Here is a 13,911-nt window from a genome sequence, read left to right on the forward strand (position 1 = left end):
GTTATGATCAATGCAACAAAAAAAATGTAGACCTCCACAAGTCTGGTTCATCCTTGGGAGCAATTTCCAAACGCCTGAAGGTACCACGTTCATCTGTACAAATAATAGTACGCAAGTATAAACACCATGGGACCACGCAGCCGTCATACCGCTCAGGAAGGAGATGTATTCTGTCTCCTAGAGATGAGCGAACTTTGGTGCGAAAAGTGCAAATCAATCCCAGAACAACAGCAACGGACCTTGTGAAGATGCTGGAGGAAACGGGTACAAAAGTATCTATATCCACAGTAAAACGAGTCCTATATTGACATAATCTGAAAGGGCGCTCAGCAAGGAAGAAGCCACTGCTCAAAAACCGCCATAAAAAAAAGCCAGACTACGGTTTGCAACTGCACGTGGGGACAAAGATCATGCTTTTTGGAGAAATGTCCTCTGGTCTGATGAAACAAAAATAGAACTGTTTGGCCATAACAACCATTGTTATGTTTGGAGGAAAAATGGAGAGGCTTGCAAGTCGAAGAACACCATCTCAACCGTGAAGCACGGGGGTGGCAGCATAATGTTGTGTGGGTGCTTGGTTGCAGGAGGGATTGTGGATATATGGAAGCAGCATCTCAAGACATCAGTCAGGAAGTTAAAGCTTGGTCGCAAATGGGTCTTCCAAATGGACAACAACCCCAAGCATACTTCCAAAGTTGTGGCAAATGGCTTAAGGACAACAAAGTTAAGGTATTGGAGTGGCCATCACAAAGCCCTGACCTCAATCCCATAGAAAATTTGTGGGCCGAACTGAAAAAGCGTGTGTGAGCAAGGAGGCCTACAAACCTGACTCAGTTACACCAGCTCTGTCAGGAGGAATGGGCCAAAATTCACCCAACTTGTGGGAAGCTTGTGGAAGGCTACCCGAAATGTCTGACCCACGTTAAACAATTGAAAGGCAATGCTACCAAATACTAATTGAGTGTATGTCAACTTCTGACCCACTGGGAATGCGATGAAAGAAATAAAAGCCGAATAAATCATTCTCTCTACTATTATTCTGACATTTCACACTCTTAATATTAAGTGGTGATCCTAACTGACATAAGAGAGGGAATTTTTACTAGGATTAAATGTCAGGGATTGTGAAAAACTGTGTTTAAATGTATTTGGCTAAGGTGTATGTAAACTTCTGACTTCAACTGTACATTGGAAACAGAAATACGTTTTCTCATTGGACAGCTGGTGTTAAAAAAAGCAATATTCATATCTACCCCCAAAAAATATATTTCCCTATTTTCATCAGATAACTTATCCAACATTTCGCAAATTACATCAATATATTTCACATCAGCACCAGGTGGCCTATAGTAGCAACCAACTCGTTTAGGTTTCAAATGTGGTAAATCCACCTGTACCCGTAGCACCTCTACTCCATTCAACATGAAGTCTTTACATTGTTTTGCTGGAATATGACTCTGGATGTAAACTGCAACTGCGCCCCCATATCTATTTCTGTCCCTCCTGAACAAATTATATCCAGGTATAGAGATCTCAGCATCCTCAAGAGAAGAGTCCCATGTGAGTCTCTGTTATTGCCAATACATGAATATTGTTTGACTGCACTAGACAGCATATTTCAATTAACAGACCTTTCTTTGGTAGATCACAGTATTTATATGTCCAAACATGAATCAGCAGTTGGAATCTGACAGATGTGTGTGTGTGGAGGTGGAATGACTTGTCTGTCACTCCTCCTAACTCCTTGGGAGTTAACTGAGGTGAACAATCAGTTTGTCATACCTCAGATATGCTATGTCACCTCGTTCTCTTGCAGCCTTCATGGCTGGTATTAGTTCCTTTCTTCTTTAACGGACTGCATCTGAGAAACCCTCATTGATGAAGACGAAGGACCCTTTAAGACGTTTGGTTTTTTCAAGGACTGCATGTTTATCCTTAAACCTGAGGATTTTCACTACAATTGGCCTGGGTCTGGTTCCATTTGCACCACCAGTGCCCCCTGGTTTCCCAGACCGGTGAGCACGTTCCAGCTCTACCTGTTGATCCAGTTGTAGCTCCTCAGAAAACAGCTTTCAAACATTGTCCTCTGATTCAGCCCATGTCTCACTTTGGCTCTCCTGGATACCATCTATTACAAGATGATTTCTCCTCGATTGTCCATCCAGGTACTCAGCCTACCCAGACATGTTCTGGAGGCCCTCCCTGGCTGTGGTGATTTCATTCCGCATCGAGGAACAGTTTCTGGAAAGTGTATCTTCAAGTGTGTCTTCATCCACATCCTTCTGTGTGAACTGAAGGCTTGTTTTAATGTCTTGTACATCTTTAGTCAGGTCGTCCAGCTGTTTGTTGGTCGACTCCATGATCATTTGTATGAAGCTTTTACAGTTCTTTTCCTGCTGAAGTATCATTTCCTTATAGAAAACTTTCTGCTTCTCCAAGAGTTGACGTACCTGTCCAGCAGAGATGTAGTCCTTGCCTTTTTTCGGAGGCATGATAGTAGGACGAGCACGCTATTCACTCTGTGAAATGAGAGACGCCAGCAGTAGAAACCTCTGGAAATCGGTGGTCCTAAAACAAGGGCTAACCGCTTAGCGTGCTTGGTATCCGGCAATAGTAGCCCAGGTTGCCTGGCTTGATAGTGAGCAGCAAAAGTAGTGCGAAACTGACTGGGATGGATGGAATAGTACAGAGAGTGACTGAGAAGGATGGAAGAGTCTGGGGAGTGATACAAAGATGGCTGATAAAGAGTAAGAGGAGAAATCTCTCATTTTTTGGGGTTGTTTTTCAACTGTCCTTTCAAATTTGATTTCTGACACATTTGCTTCCTCTCTCCATCTCTTCCTCTCGGTCTCTCTGTCCTCCCCCCCCCCTCGCTCTGCAATCCCCTGAGTTAGTGACACATAGGGACAGAGCTGCGGCTTATCTTATTTCCCAGAATGCTCTGTGGCCCATTGTCAATCAGCTGGGCCCGCTTCCTGCCACACATCAGCAGATCTCTCTGCATGGCCAATGTACCTCACACACACACACACCCTGTCCGCAGTGGCAGTGATAAATGTGTGTGTGTCTGTATTCTTACTGTTTCTGTTTGTGGAGCAGCTAGAGAGTTGTGTGTGTCTATCATAATGACATAGAGGATCCATACAGTGTGTGGGTTTCTGGCCAGCCAGATTGACAATGTGATATTGGTTACTGGTTAGAAATGCCACACATTATTTGTGCGGTTTACCCAGTGGTCTTTAATGGTGCTTATACCTGTGAACTCCTGCCCACCCCAGCCAGTATTGATCCTGATAGGAGATTAACATAGGGGTGGTGACACCCAGCTAATACAGAAATATATAAGTGCATTAATATTGGTCAAAAACAGCACCGTCCGCCATCAACTGTAAGAGACAGTGTAATATCTTGACATTATTGAATTATTCATTTTTATTTCACAGATCAACTCCTTTCCTACTCAGTGTCATTTGCATACAGTATATTGCCAACAGAGATTTGGCATTCTTCCCAAACACATCAAATAGGATTAAAGTACTTTTTCTTTTATGGCTTTCTCAAGCATGGCTTGCTTCCCTGTCTCTCTGTGTGTCCTCCAGACTAGCAGGCAGCCATCACCTGTGCTGTAAAAGCCAAACTCTTTCTCTCTCCAACTCTCCTCTCTCTCTGCAAGGGCTATATTTAACCACAGGTATTAAAATATCATCATGCAATGTCGTAGCCCAAAAAAGACAGTGGTCAGCTGACGTGGACTGGCTTCATCTATCCTTCAATCTCCAACTTACATTTCTACTAAAACAGTGTCACATTCAGTCACTCACTCACAAACACCCCTAGATTCCTAGAAAACACACACACACACACATGCATAAGCATAAAACACAAGACCTAACAAACTTCACACAAATAACAATGCATACCCACAGACACAAATATATAGACACATACTGCACTGTACTTTGCAGTGTGAAGACCTAGACCTAAATCCCCCCCATGTACACAACATTGCATGCACAAAAACAAACACACTCCCTCCCTCTGGCTGGCTGGCATAATGCGAAGCGAGCCGCTGATGCCATAGCTCCTAAGAGGATAACAAGCTAAGGAGCAGGAGGTGAGGACGGGGGGAGGAGGAGGGGTGCTTATTGTTCTATCTGCAAGGGTGTGGAAAGGGAACAGCTGTGTATAAATTTACTGAGGACCAGTTTTGGAGATTGAGGATGTTGGAGGAGAGGGGGTGGGAGGTGGGGAGAGAGGGGGAGGCAGAGGATTGACGGGACTGGGCAGCTAGCTAAGCTGATTTACATTCAGAGCATATGTCTTCTGTCTGTCGCTCACTCCATCTCACGCTGTCTTCTCCTCCCTTCACCTTAGCTTCCCCACATTCCCTCCCTCGTCTCTCATCCCTCGTCCCCCGCTTTCCTTTGTTCTAATACTGTTTTCACCCAGTGCTCGAACCTAACCAAACATGTCATTAAGGGTCATTTAAAAATATAACCTTCACTTCCTTAAATGCTTTGAATGGACTACCAGAGGTTCCGTGCATCACGTCCACCTCACCATCCCGTTTTATAAACTGGGTAGTTTGGGTCTGTGATGCTGATTGGCTAAAACAGAATGTGTATATCAGATAATATACCACAGATATGACATAAACATACTTGTTTACTGTTCTTTCACTGGCATAGACCAACCAGGTGAAAGCAATGATCCTTTATTGATGTCACTTGTTAATTCCACTTCAATCAGTGGAAATGAAGGGGGAGAGACAGGTTAAAGAAGGATTTTTAAGTCTTGAAACAATTGAGACTTGGATTGTGTATGTGTGACATTCAGAGGGTGAATGGGCAAGACAAAGAAAAGTGGCTTTGAATAGGGTATGGTAGTAGGTTCCAGGTGCACAGGTTTGTGTCAAGAACAGCAATGCTGCTGAGTTTTTCACACTCAACAGTTTCCCGTGTGTATCAAGAATGGTCCACCACCCAAAGGACATTCAGCCAACTTGACACAACTGTGGGAAGCATTGGAGTCAACATGGACCAGCATCCCGGTATTAGGAAGGTGTTCCTAATGTTTGGTATACTCAGTGTATGTTGGTAACCAGTTTATAAAAGCAATAAGGCACTCTGTTTCACGTTGTGCCTAAGAACAGCCCTTAGCCATGATATATTGGCCATACACCACACCCCCTTGGGCCTTATTGTTTAAGTCTACCCTTTGTTCTAAAACCCCACTCTCACTCAAACAAAACAGTCATGACAAGAAAGATGCGTGCTTGCGCACGTACGTACGCACACACACACTGGTGTTTCCAGGGAAAGTATTGAGTTGCTGTAACAGGATGTGGTCTGGTGTCCTACTCTGTTCTGGCACTGCAGCATTTCCTGTCAAATTTAAACTAGGTTTTACTGGAATCCACAATGTCTTATTCTAAGAACAATGGCTGTTGCGAAATGTGTTTCAGTGACTCACTGTTGGGGTATGAGCTACCGTGTTCTATCCTGCTGATCATTACCTTGCTGAACAAATGGCTGGATGTTTCCAGTAACAGACACACACACACACACACACACACACACACACACACACACACACACACACACACACACACACACACAGTCTTCTGGTTCGTATACCGTCTGCCTGTGCACAGAGACAGTAACTGTGAGCCATGTTGGGTCTAGAAGCCAAACGATGTGTTGGCCCGGTGTAAGCCAGTAAAACCCTGCATCAGTGAGTTGTGTTAGAGATACTGTGTCTCTGCTCTAAAAATAGGAGTCGTTGTCCCAAAAGGCGGGTAGGCAGGCGGTCTGCTTATCGGTCTGCTTATCACTGTATTCCCGCGTGAACAGATTTTGACAGCAGTGGACCCTCTTGCTTCGCCTCTTCTTCTCTGGTTGTGTTGGTCCAGACCAGACTGTGCTCAATGCTGCCCCCTGCTGTTTGTTTTACACAGCAGCAACCAGACAAGGCCTCGTCCTCCCTCTCCTCTGACGCACTGACTGGATGCTCTTCCACCTGAATAGCAGAGTGCACAGCTGTGTTTCTTTTGCTCTGTTCTATTCTGGTGTTCTATTGTTGCTTTACTGGAATAGTCTCCAGTATTTTACTGAATTTAGATTTGTTCTTGTGGCAGTGACACACTGTTTGTTTTTCATATTTGGTACGATGTGATGTGTCATTGCCACTCACCGTTGTCTTGCTTTCTTTTGTGTGTGTGTGTGTGCGCCTGCATGTGTTTGTGTGTCACAGATGACGTGCTAGCAAGGGATGCTGGGGAATGTGTGATCTGTCTGGAGGAGCTGCAGCAAGGAGACACCATCGCCAGACTGCCTTGTCTCTGCATCTATCACAAAAGGTGAGGTATGACTCAGCTCTCAGGCTGCACCTCAAATGACCTATCCCCTAGATAGTGCACTACTTTTGACTAGGGCACATATGGCTCAGGTCAAAAGACATGTACCATAGGGAATAGGGTGCCATTTGACGAACCCTCTGACTCAACTCCTGGTCCGGACTGTACAGCGCATTCGGGAAGTATTCAGTCAGACTCCTTGACTTTTGTTGTTACGTTACAGCCTTATTCTAAAATTGTGTAAATTGATGAGGGGAAAAAACAAACAATTTACACACAATAGCCCATAATGACAAAGCAAAAACAGGTTTTTCAAAAAATGTTGCTAATTGAAAAAAATATATACATCACATTTACATAAGTATTCCGACCCTTTACTCAGTACTTTGTTGAAGCACCTTTGGCAGCGATTACAGTATCGAGTCTTCTTGGGTATGACGCTACAAGATTGGCACCCCTGTATTTTGGGAGTTTCTTCCATTCTTCCTCTGCAGATCCTCTCAAGCTCTGTCAGGTTGGATGGAGAGCATCACTTCACACCTATTTTCAGGTCTTTCCAGATATGTTCGATCGGGTTCAAGTCCGGGCTCAGGCTGGGCCACTCAAGGACATTCAGACTTGTCCCGAAGCCACTCCTGCGTTGTCTTGGCTGTGTGCTTAGGGTCGTTGTCCTGTTCAAAGGTGAACCTTCGCCCTAGTCTGAGCGCTCTGGAGCAGGTTTTCATCAAGGCTCTCTCTGTACTTTGCTCTGTTCATCTTTCTCTCGATCCTGACTAGTCTCCCTGCCCCTGAAAAACATCCCCACAGCATGATGCTGCCACCACCATGCTTAACCGTAGGGATGGTGCCAGGGTTACTTGAGACGTGATTCTTGGCAGTCAGGCCAAAGTGTTCAGTCTTGGTTTCATCAGACCAAAGAATCTTGTTTCTCATGGTCTGAGTCCTTTTGGTACCTTTTGGCAAACACCAAGTGGGATGCCATGTGCCTTTCACTGAGGAGTGGCTTCCGTCTGGCCATTCTACCATAAAGGCCTGATTGGTGAAGTGTTGCATAGATGGTTGTCGTTCTGGAAGGTTCTCCCATCTCCACAGAGGAACTCTGAAGCTCTGTCAGAGTGACCATCAGGTTCTTGGTCACCTCCCTTCTCTACCGATTGCTCAGTTTGACCAGGGGCACAGCTCTAGGAAAAGTTTTGGTGGTTCCAAACTTCTTCCATTTAAGAATTATGGAGGCCACTGTGTTCTTGGGGACCTTCAATGCTGCAGAATTTTTTTGGTACCCTTCCCCAGATCTGTGCCTCAACACAATTCTGTCCCGGAGCTCTACGGACAATTCCTTTGACCTCATGGCTTGGTTTTTGCTCTGACATGCACTGTCCAAATCATGTCCAATCAATTGAATTTACCACAGGTGGAATCCAATCAAGTTGTAGAAACATCTCAATGAGGATCAATAGAAACAGGATACACCTGAGCTTAATTTGTCATAGCAAAGGGTCCGAATACTTATGTAAATCAGGTATTTCTATTTATTTTATTTAATTTAAGACAATTCCAAAACATTCTAAAAACCTTTTTTCACTTGGTAATGATGAGGTATTGTGTGTAGATTGAGGGAATAAAAAAGTATATATTTTAGAAAAAGGCTGCAACGCAACAAAATGTGGAAAAAGTCGAGGGCTCTGAATACGTCCCAATGTACAGTACAGGCTCACAAGATTACCCAGCCTGAAATGACTCCGAGATTAATTCTACGCAGTGGGGCAATACATTTAGGCCTCAGTGATATACCGTAACCGAGGCCAAAGAGATAAGTGCATTCATGTAATGGTTGTGTTTCCCCCCTCTCTTCCTCTCCCAGCTGTATAGACTCCTGGTTTGAGATTAATCGGTCCTGCCCTGAGCATCCTTCAGACTGACTGACCTCTGTGCTGCTACTACTACTCCTTCAAGGTGAGAGCATCCCTTCTCTTCCACACAGGAGACTGGGGACAGGAGATTCTTACAAGAATACTATGGTACAAATAGGACACTCACTCAGTGTACCTAGGTAGTAGTAATATGATGAGAACATACTCTTGAAATAGCTCACTCACTAACGTCTACACTGAGTGTACAAAACATTAAGAACACCTCCTTCCATGACTTTGGCTGATCAGGTGAATGCTATGATCCCTTATTGATGTCACTTGTTAAATCCACTTCAAACCAGTGTAGATGAAGGGGAGGAGACGGGTTAAAGTGGGTGAATGGACAAGGCAAATGATTTAAGTGCCTTTGAACGGGGTAGTAGGTGCCAGGCGCACCGGTTTGAGTGTCAAGAACTGCAACGGTGCTGTGTTTTTCACGCTTAGCAGTTTCCTGTGTGTATTAAGAATGGTCCACCACCCAAAGGACATCCAGACAACTTGACACAACTGTGGGAAACATTGGAGTCAACATGGGCCAGAATCCCTGTGGAACGTTTTTGACACCTTGTAGAGTCCATGCCCAGACGAATTGAGCAACTCAATACTAGGAAGGTGTTGCTAATGTTTGGTATACTCAGTGTAAATGCACTGTATAATGCATACATACGCACACATGCATGTACAGTATAACAGCCCTGAATAAAACTTTCTTAGTCGGTATGAAATTATAGCATTCTGTAAGTGTGAATTATACATTTAAAATAACACCCTTAACTGTCTTTGTGTATCCACTTTGATTATATGGCTATAACCTCTCAGGGCACTTTATGGTCCAACCATGGATAACTGGATACTGAAGTAACCAAAAAAACGAAACAATCAAAACAACCAATCAATTGATCTATCAAGAAAATTCCTAGCAAACTGAACCAAAAGAAGAAACATCAAGCCAATACTGTCACTTCCACATGCATTACAGAGTGCCCCTCCTCCCTGCCCCTTCAGCCCTAGAGACTGCCAGTCGGGCCCAACCAGGCTGACCATCCCTCCAGACAAACTGCCTCATCAGGCCGCTTGTCCCCCCCCCACCCCAGCCAGCCAGTTGCCCCACCACATGCCCTGGCCCCCTGCTCTGCCCTCCATTCTGCCTCCAGAGTCTAGCGCTCCCTGTCACTCATCTGGATCCAGTCCTCACATGGCCTTCACCGGAAGAGACAGGGGAGGAAGAATCGGGCTGGATGCACCCTGTGTGCCAGGGAAAGGTCGACTCCCAGGACGTTGTCTGATCATCAGACAGAAGCCCCCAATCACTATAGTTACAGCACCCACCCACTCACTCATTAGCTGGAGTCACATGTGCTTCTCTTAGTCTTCGCTTTGAGGTGGAGTAGCGGTGTGTGAGATGCCGAATTGGTGGGGCAGGCAGGGTCTGTCTGTGTAGGTTTCTGTGTGTGTGGGTGGGTGGTGTCAGGGGTGTAGTTTATGCTTCTCTATGTGTTTGGGCAGTGAAGATGCCAGTCAAACTACACTTGTTTTGTGTGTGGAAGGGGTACATTGTTTATGCTTGGTGGTGTGTGCTTGTGTGTTGTAGGGGGCAGTTGGGGTTCGTTGGTTTACGTTCTTCTATGTGCTGGGGATGATGTCAGTCACCATACCTGTGGTGTGGTTGGGGTGGTGATGATGATGTCAGTCACCATACCTGTGATGTGGTTTGGGCGGTGAGGATGATCTCTGTAGTGTGAGAGCCTGATTTGCTAAAGGGTCAAATAGAAGTCTGAGACAATACTGTGTGTTGGTCTGTGTTTGAAACGTTTACAATTTAGATGTCCATTTTCCCTGTGTGAATGTGTCATTTCTCCCTTTATTTCGCTAATGTTTACAGTTACAGAAAATCAACATGACATATTCTATGTAGTTATTTTTGTCCACCAGGTTTTTGCTGTGATGGGGACACTGATCAGAATGAGTCATTTCTTTGTAGGGGCCGTGAGTGTGTTCATGTGAGAGTGTGTTCATGTGAGAGTGTGTTCATGTGAGAGTGTGTGTGTGTGTGATGCATCTTGGCCTAAGAGACTGTCTGTGCCCATATGCTAACTGCTGAAATTGGTAATGTCCCCCCTCTGGTTGTGTTGACTTATTGTAATGGAGGTGTTCAAGACCCATCAACCCAAACATTTTAGTGCTATTCCAGGGTTACAACTGAGCTATTCCGGGGTTACAACTGAGCTATTCACATTTAAGATTTGTTTTTCCAAATCGGTCAGAACTCACAGTACTCTTCAGAATGCCTCTAATGTATAAATAATAACAGCATGGTGGTTCTGTGAGGGGGGGGGGGGGAAGACTGAACAAATGGGTGAATATTATATTTTCTTCCATTTGTGCTAGATTAAAATGTAGAGAATAGTATTTTTGCAGGGTTATCTGCTTCATACCCGTGAGGGCCCTACAAAAACCATTTATTAAGCAAGCAGACAACCACCAAGCTTCTCAGACACAGGGGAGACAGACTACTAGTCAGTTATGATATAAACTATATAACTTAACGTCTCCTGCTAACTGTAGCCCTGCTCAACGCTCTAAAGGGCCATACCTTCATTTCTTGCTTTATTTCGTTTTAATGTCTTGATTACTTTTTTTTCCAAGGATGTGAATGGATGCCTGTTTGAGGTATCAACTAATTGTCTCATGATTTTGATGTGCAATGATACATATAATAATAAAAGTCTAAATAAACATGTTTTTTCTATGTTATTTCCTTAACTAGATTCAGGCCTAAATGTTAAATGAGTCCTGTGTGGCTCAGTCGGTAGAGCATGGCGCTTGCAACGCCAAGCGTCGTGGGTTCGATTCCCACTGGGGCCACCCATATGTAAAAGTAGTGGCCCCAGCCGACTTGTAAGTCGCTTTGGACAAAAGCGTCTGCTAAATGGGATATTTTAAAGTTTGACAAATCTACTCATGAAATCATGGTGTGTAAATGCTTATCATTTAGTTACTTTGTTCACCCAATTTGAAGGCATCAGCTAAGATTGACAAATCAGATTGTAAGAAGAAATCTTTAGACATAAGAGCAACTACACCATGGCAATATGAGGGATGTTTAATAAAAAAATACTTCATTGTCAATGAGAAGCGGCCAATTACAGTTTGTACACATCAACAGGGCACACAATTTAACAGAAACAAAACACAGAACGTTGCATTAGGTTTGTTGGAAATATATAATTTCAAGCCACCATTCCATTGTAATAACATCTAAATTAGCAGCAGTTCATTCTGAGGTACTGGACAGGCAAAAATAACACAATTTGCCCTTGGCACTCAGTCAGTTACTCTATAAATACCAAACTCCTGACACCCTGTGGCAGACAAAGGTATTGTTTTACACTTCATTTATTGATTCAGTGCTCTGATAAGGTCATAGCTACAGTACCTTCAGCTACAGAACCTTCCCAGGATTCATGAGGTTCTTGGGATCAAGGGTGGCTTTGAGGCCCTGCATGACCTCGATGGCCAGGGGTCCCATCTCCTCTCGGAGCAACGCTCGTTTCCCCAGGCCCACCCCGTGCTCCCCCGTACATGTCCCGTCCAGGGCCAGTGCTCTCCTACAACATGAGAGAAACAGAGAACTATAAATACAGGGATAAGAGAGAAGGAGTTCAATGGTCAGGAACAAGGGGTCGATTTAATGGTGAGAAAGGATAGGATAGAGAGACATACAGTACCTGGCCAGTCGCTCAGTGAACTCATGAACTCTAATGACCTCATCCTGGTCATTGGGGTCCATGACCATTATACAATGGAAGTTTCCATCTCCAACATGACCCGCGATCGGACCTCAGGAGAGAAAGAGTCCTCAATACACTACTGGTCACACACAAACATGTACAGTAACATAAACAAACAGTGTATCCTCTGAGTGATGCCCCACCAGGGAGTCTGTTGTTAGCTAGCCGTTACCTGTGAGTCCGTTTAGCATCAGGTCCTCCTTGGTTTCCACAATGATCTGAGGGAGACGAGAGAGAGGGACGCACACATCTGTGGAGTAGGCCTGCAGGACCAAAATGGAGTCAGCACATTTCTGTTACAACATTACAAACAATAATGCCGAAGTGATTACATTATTTATCAATAATTATTAGAGTCAGAGCCTTACTGACCTTGCAGCCCGGTCTGAGTGCCAGGGCAGCGTACCAGGCATCGTGTCGTGCCTTCCACAGGCGCCCGCGGGTCTCTGCATCCCGCGCCCAGCTAAAGTCTGACCCACCGTTAGCCTGTGTGATCTCCTCTGGACAGTTTCCAATCAACAAATAAAGAAGAAATCTCACTCAAGTCAAATTTACAGCAAACTATCGCAAGTAACGTTAACTTAACGTACAATTACATCACACATTCAGTATAACACCGTACAGCAACAAAACACCTGTGACGGTAACCTGCTCCTCCAGACTCTTCTCAGTGCCGTGGAACTCCAGGAAGAGAGTGGGGGCCACGGGGTAGGACAGCGAGTTGAAGCTGTTACAGGCGTCAATCATCACATCATCAAGGAACTCTGGAAAGGACAGACGTGGTTGGATTAGAACAAGGCTCCAGCAATACTGAGAAGATTGTGGTAAAAAACACTTGGTCAGTGTTTTAAATAGCATCAGGTCCTCCAATTAGTGTCTAAAACCCTTGGTTACTCTGAGTAAGAATGCATAGCAGTCTCTTGCTCAGTGTCAGTTTAAGATGGACAGGCACCTTACGGTAAGAAAACAATGAACGCAGAGGTAAGTTCTGTGTTAAAAACTAGTAAATGGCCACCTTGTCTACTCACCGATGCGTGCGATGGGCACTCCAGTCTGGAGGACCTGCACAGTGCTGTCCACTGCTGCCTGGACAGAGGGGAAGGTGCACACAGCAGACACCATGGCTTCTGGCACCCCGTAGAGACGCAGGGTGGTCTTCGTGATCACTCCCAGAGTGCCCTCTGAACCCACAAACAGGTTGGTCAGGTTGTACCCCGCTGACGTCTTCCTAACGGAGATGAGAGAAGGTCAAAGGTCATACATGTCCTCATTACTGGTGAAATTACAGAAAGAGAGAGAACACCAAATAGGTTGTTAATAGCTAAACACTAAAACATGTTTTAACTGTCACTTTCTGTTTCAGGCCTGGCAGTGTAACCAATGACGTATATAACCATGAATATATCCATGTCTGGGAGTGTTACCGGGGCCGGCGCCCCTTGCCTGCTGTGTGGATGATGGATCCATCGGCCAGCACCACCTCTAGGTTGAGTACGTTCTCCCGCATGGTGCCGTAGCGCACCGCATTGGTGCCTGATGCACTGGTGGCAGCCATGCCACACAGAGACGCGTCTGCACCAGGGTCTGTGTGTGCCGACAGACAGTAGAACACCTCAGTGATTTCATACCCAACACTTCACAAATATTCTTCCCAACTTCGGGCACAAAATGTCAGCGAGAATGACGATCATCCAATACCATTGTACATGAAAGTAGTTGGTGTGATTACTTATCAGGGGTTCCTAACAGTTTCTACCCATGGACCCCTATTTCACCATAGAAAAATGTTCCCCTTCATTTCACAATGATTAACTAAACTCAGGCGTGTGTATAGTGACAGGCCTATTAGGCCTAC

The 13,911-nt window shown here is 44.9% G+C and overlaps 2 protein-coding genes across 6 annotated transcripts in view; one reads left to right on the forward strand and one right to left on the reverse strand.

The window, feature by feature from the left end:
- znrf1 (zinc and ring finger 1) overlaps positions 1-11,005 on the forward strand; it is a 32,382-nt gene extending 21,377 nt beyond the window's left edge. The window contains exons 3-5 of one of the 2 annotated variants that reach the window (XM_064930164.1): positions 6,253-6,358; positions 8,217-8,308; positions 9,245-11,005. In XM_064930164.1, the coding sequence (XP_064786236.1) occupies positions 6,253-6,358; positions 8,217-8,274 (164 nt within the window). In that variant the 3' untranslated portion in view covers positions 8,275-8,308; positions 9,245-11,005. Of the gene's footprint in view, positions 1-6,252; positions 6,359-8,216; positions 8,309-9,084 lie in introns of both variants that reach the window. The other variant, XM_064930163.1, reaches the window with a different exon arrangement.
- A 345-nt stretch (positions 11,006-11,350) lies between these two features.
- The window catches only part of ldhd (lactate dehydrogenase D), an 11,248-nt gene continuing 8,687 nt past the window's right edge, over positions 11,351-13,911 (reverse strand). For 2 of the 4 annotated variants that reach the window (XM_064930158.1, XM_064930161.1), the window contains 7 exons: positions 13,481-13,640; positions 13,085-13,284; positions 12,692-12,820; positions 12,429-12,556; positions 12,229-12,319; positions 11,994-12,105; positions 11,351-11,873 (listed from right to left, as the gene is read on the reverse strand). In XM_064930158.1, coding sequence (XP_064786230.1) covers positions 11,708-11,873; positions 11,994-12,105; positions 12,229-12,319; positions 12,429-12,556; positions 12,692-12,820; positions 13,085-13,284; positions 13,481-13,640 — 986 coding nt within the window. In that variant the 3' untranslated portion in view covers positions 11,351-11,707. Of the gene's footprint in view, positions 11,874-11,992; positions 12,106-12,228; positions 12,320-12,428; positions 12,557-12,691; positions 12,821-13,084; positions 13,285-13,480; positions 13,641-13,911 lie in introns of those variants that run through there. The other 2 variants (XM_064930159.1, XM_064930162.1) reach the window with 2 other exon arrangements.

This window comes from Oncorhynchus masou, chromosome 22 (assembly GCF_036934945.1).
Source record: "Oncorhynchus masou masou isolate Uvic2021 chromosome 22, UVic_Omas_1.1, whole genome shotgun sequence".
NCBI classification, from domain to species: domain Eukaryota; kingdom Metazoa; phylum Chordata; class Actinopteri; order Salmoniformes; family Salmonidae; genus Oncorhynchus; species Oncorhynchus masou.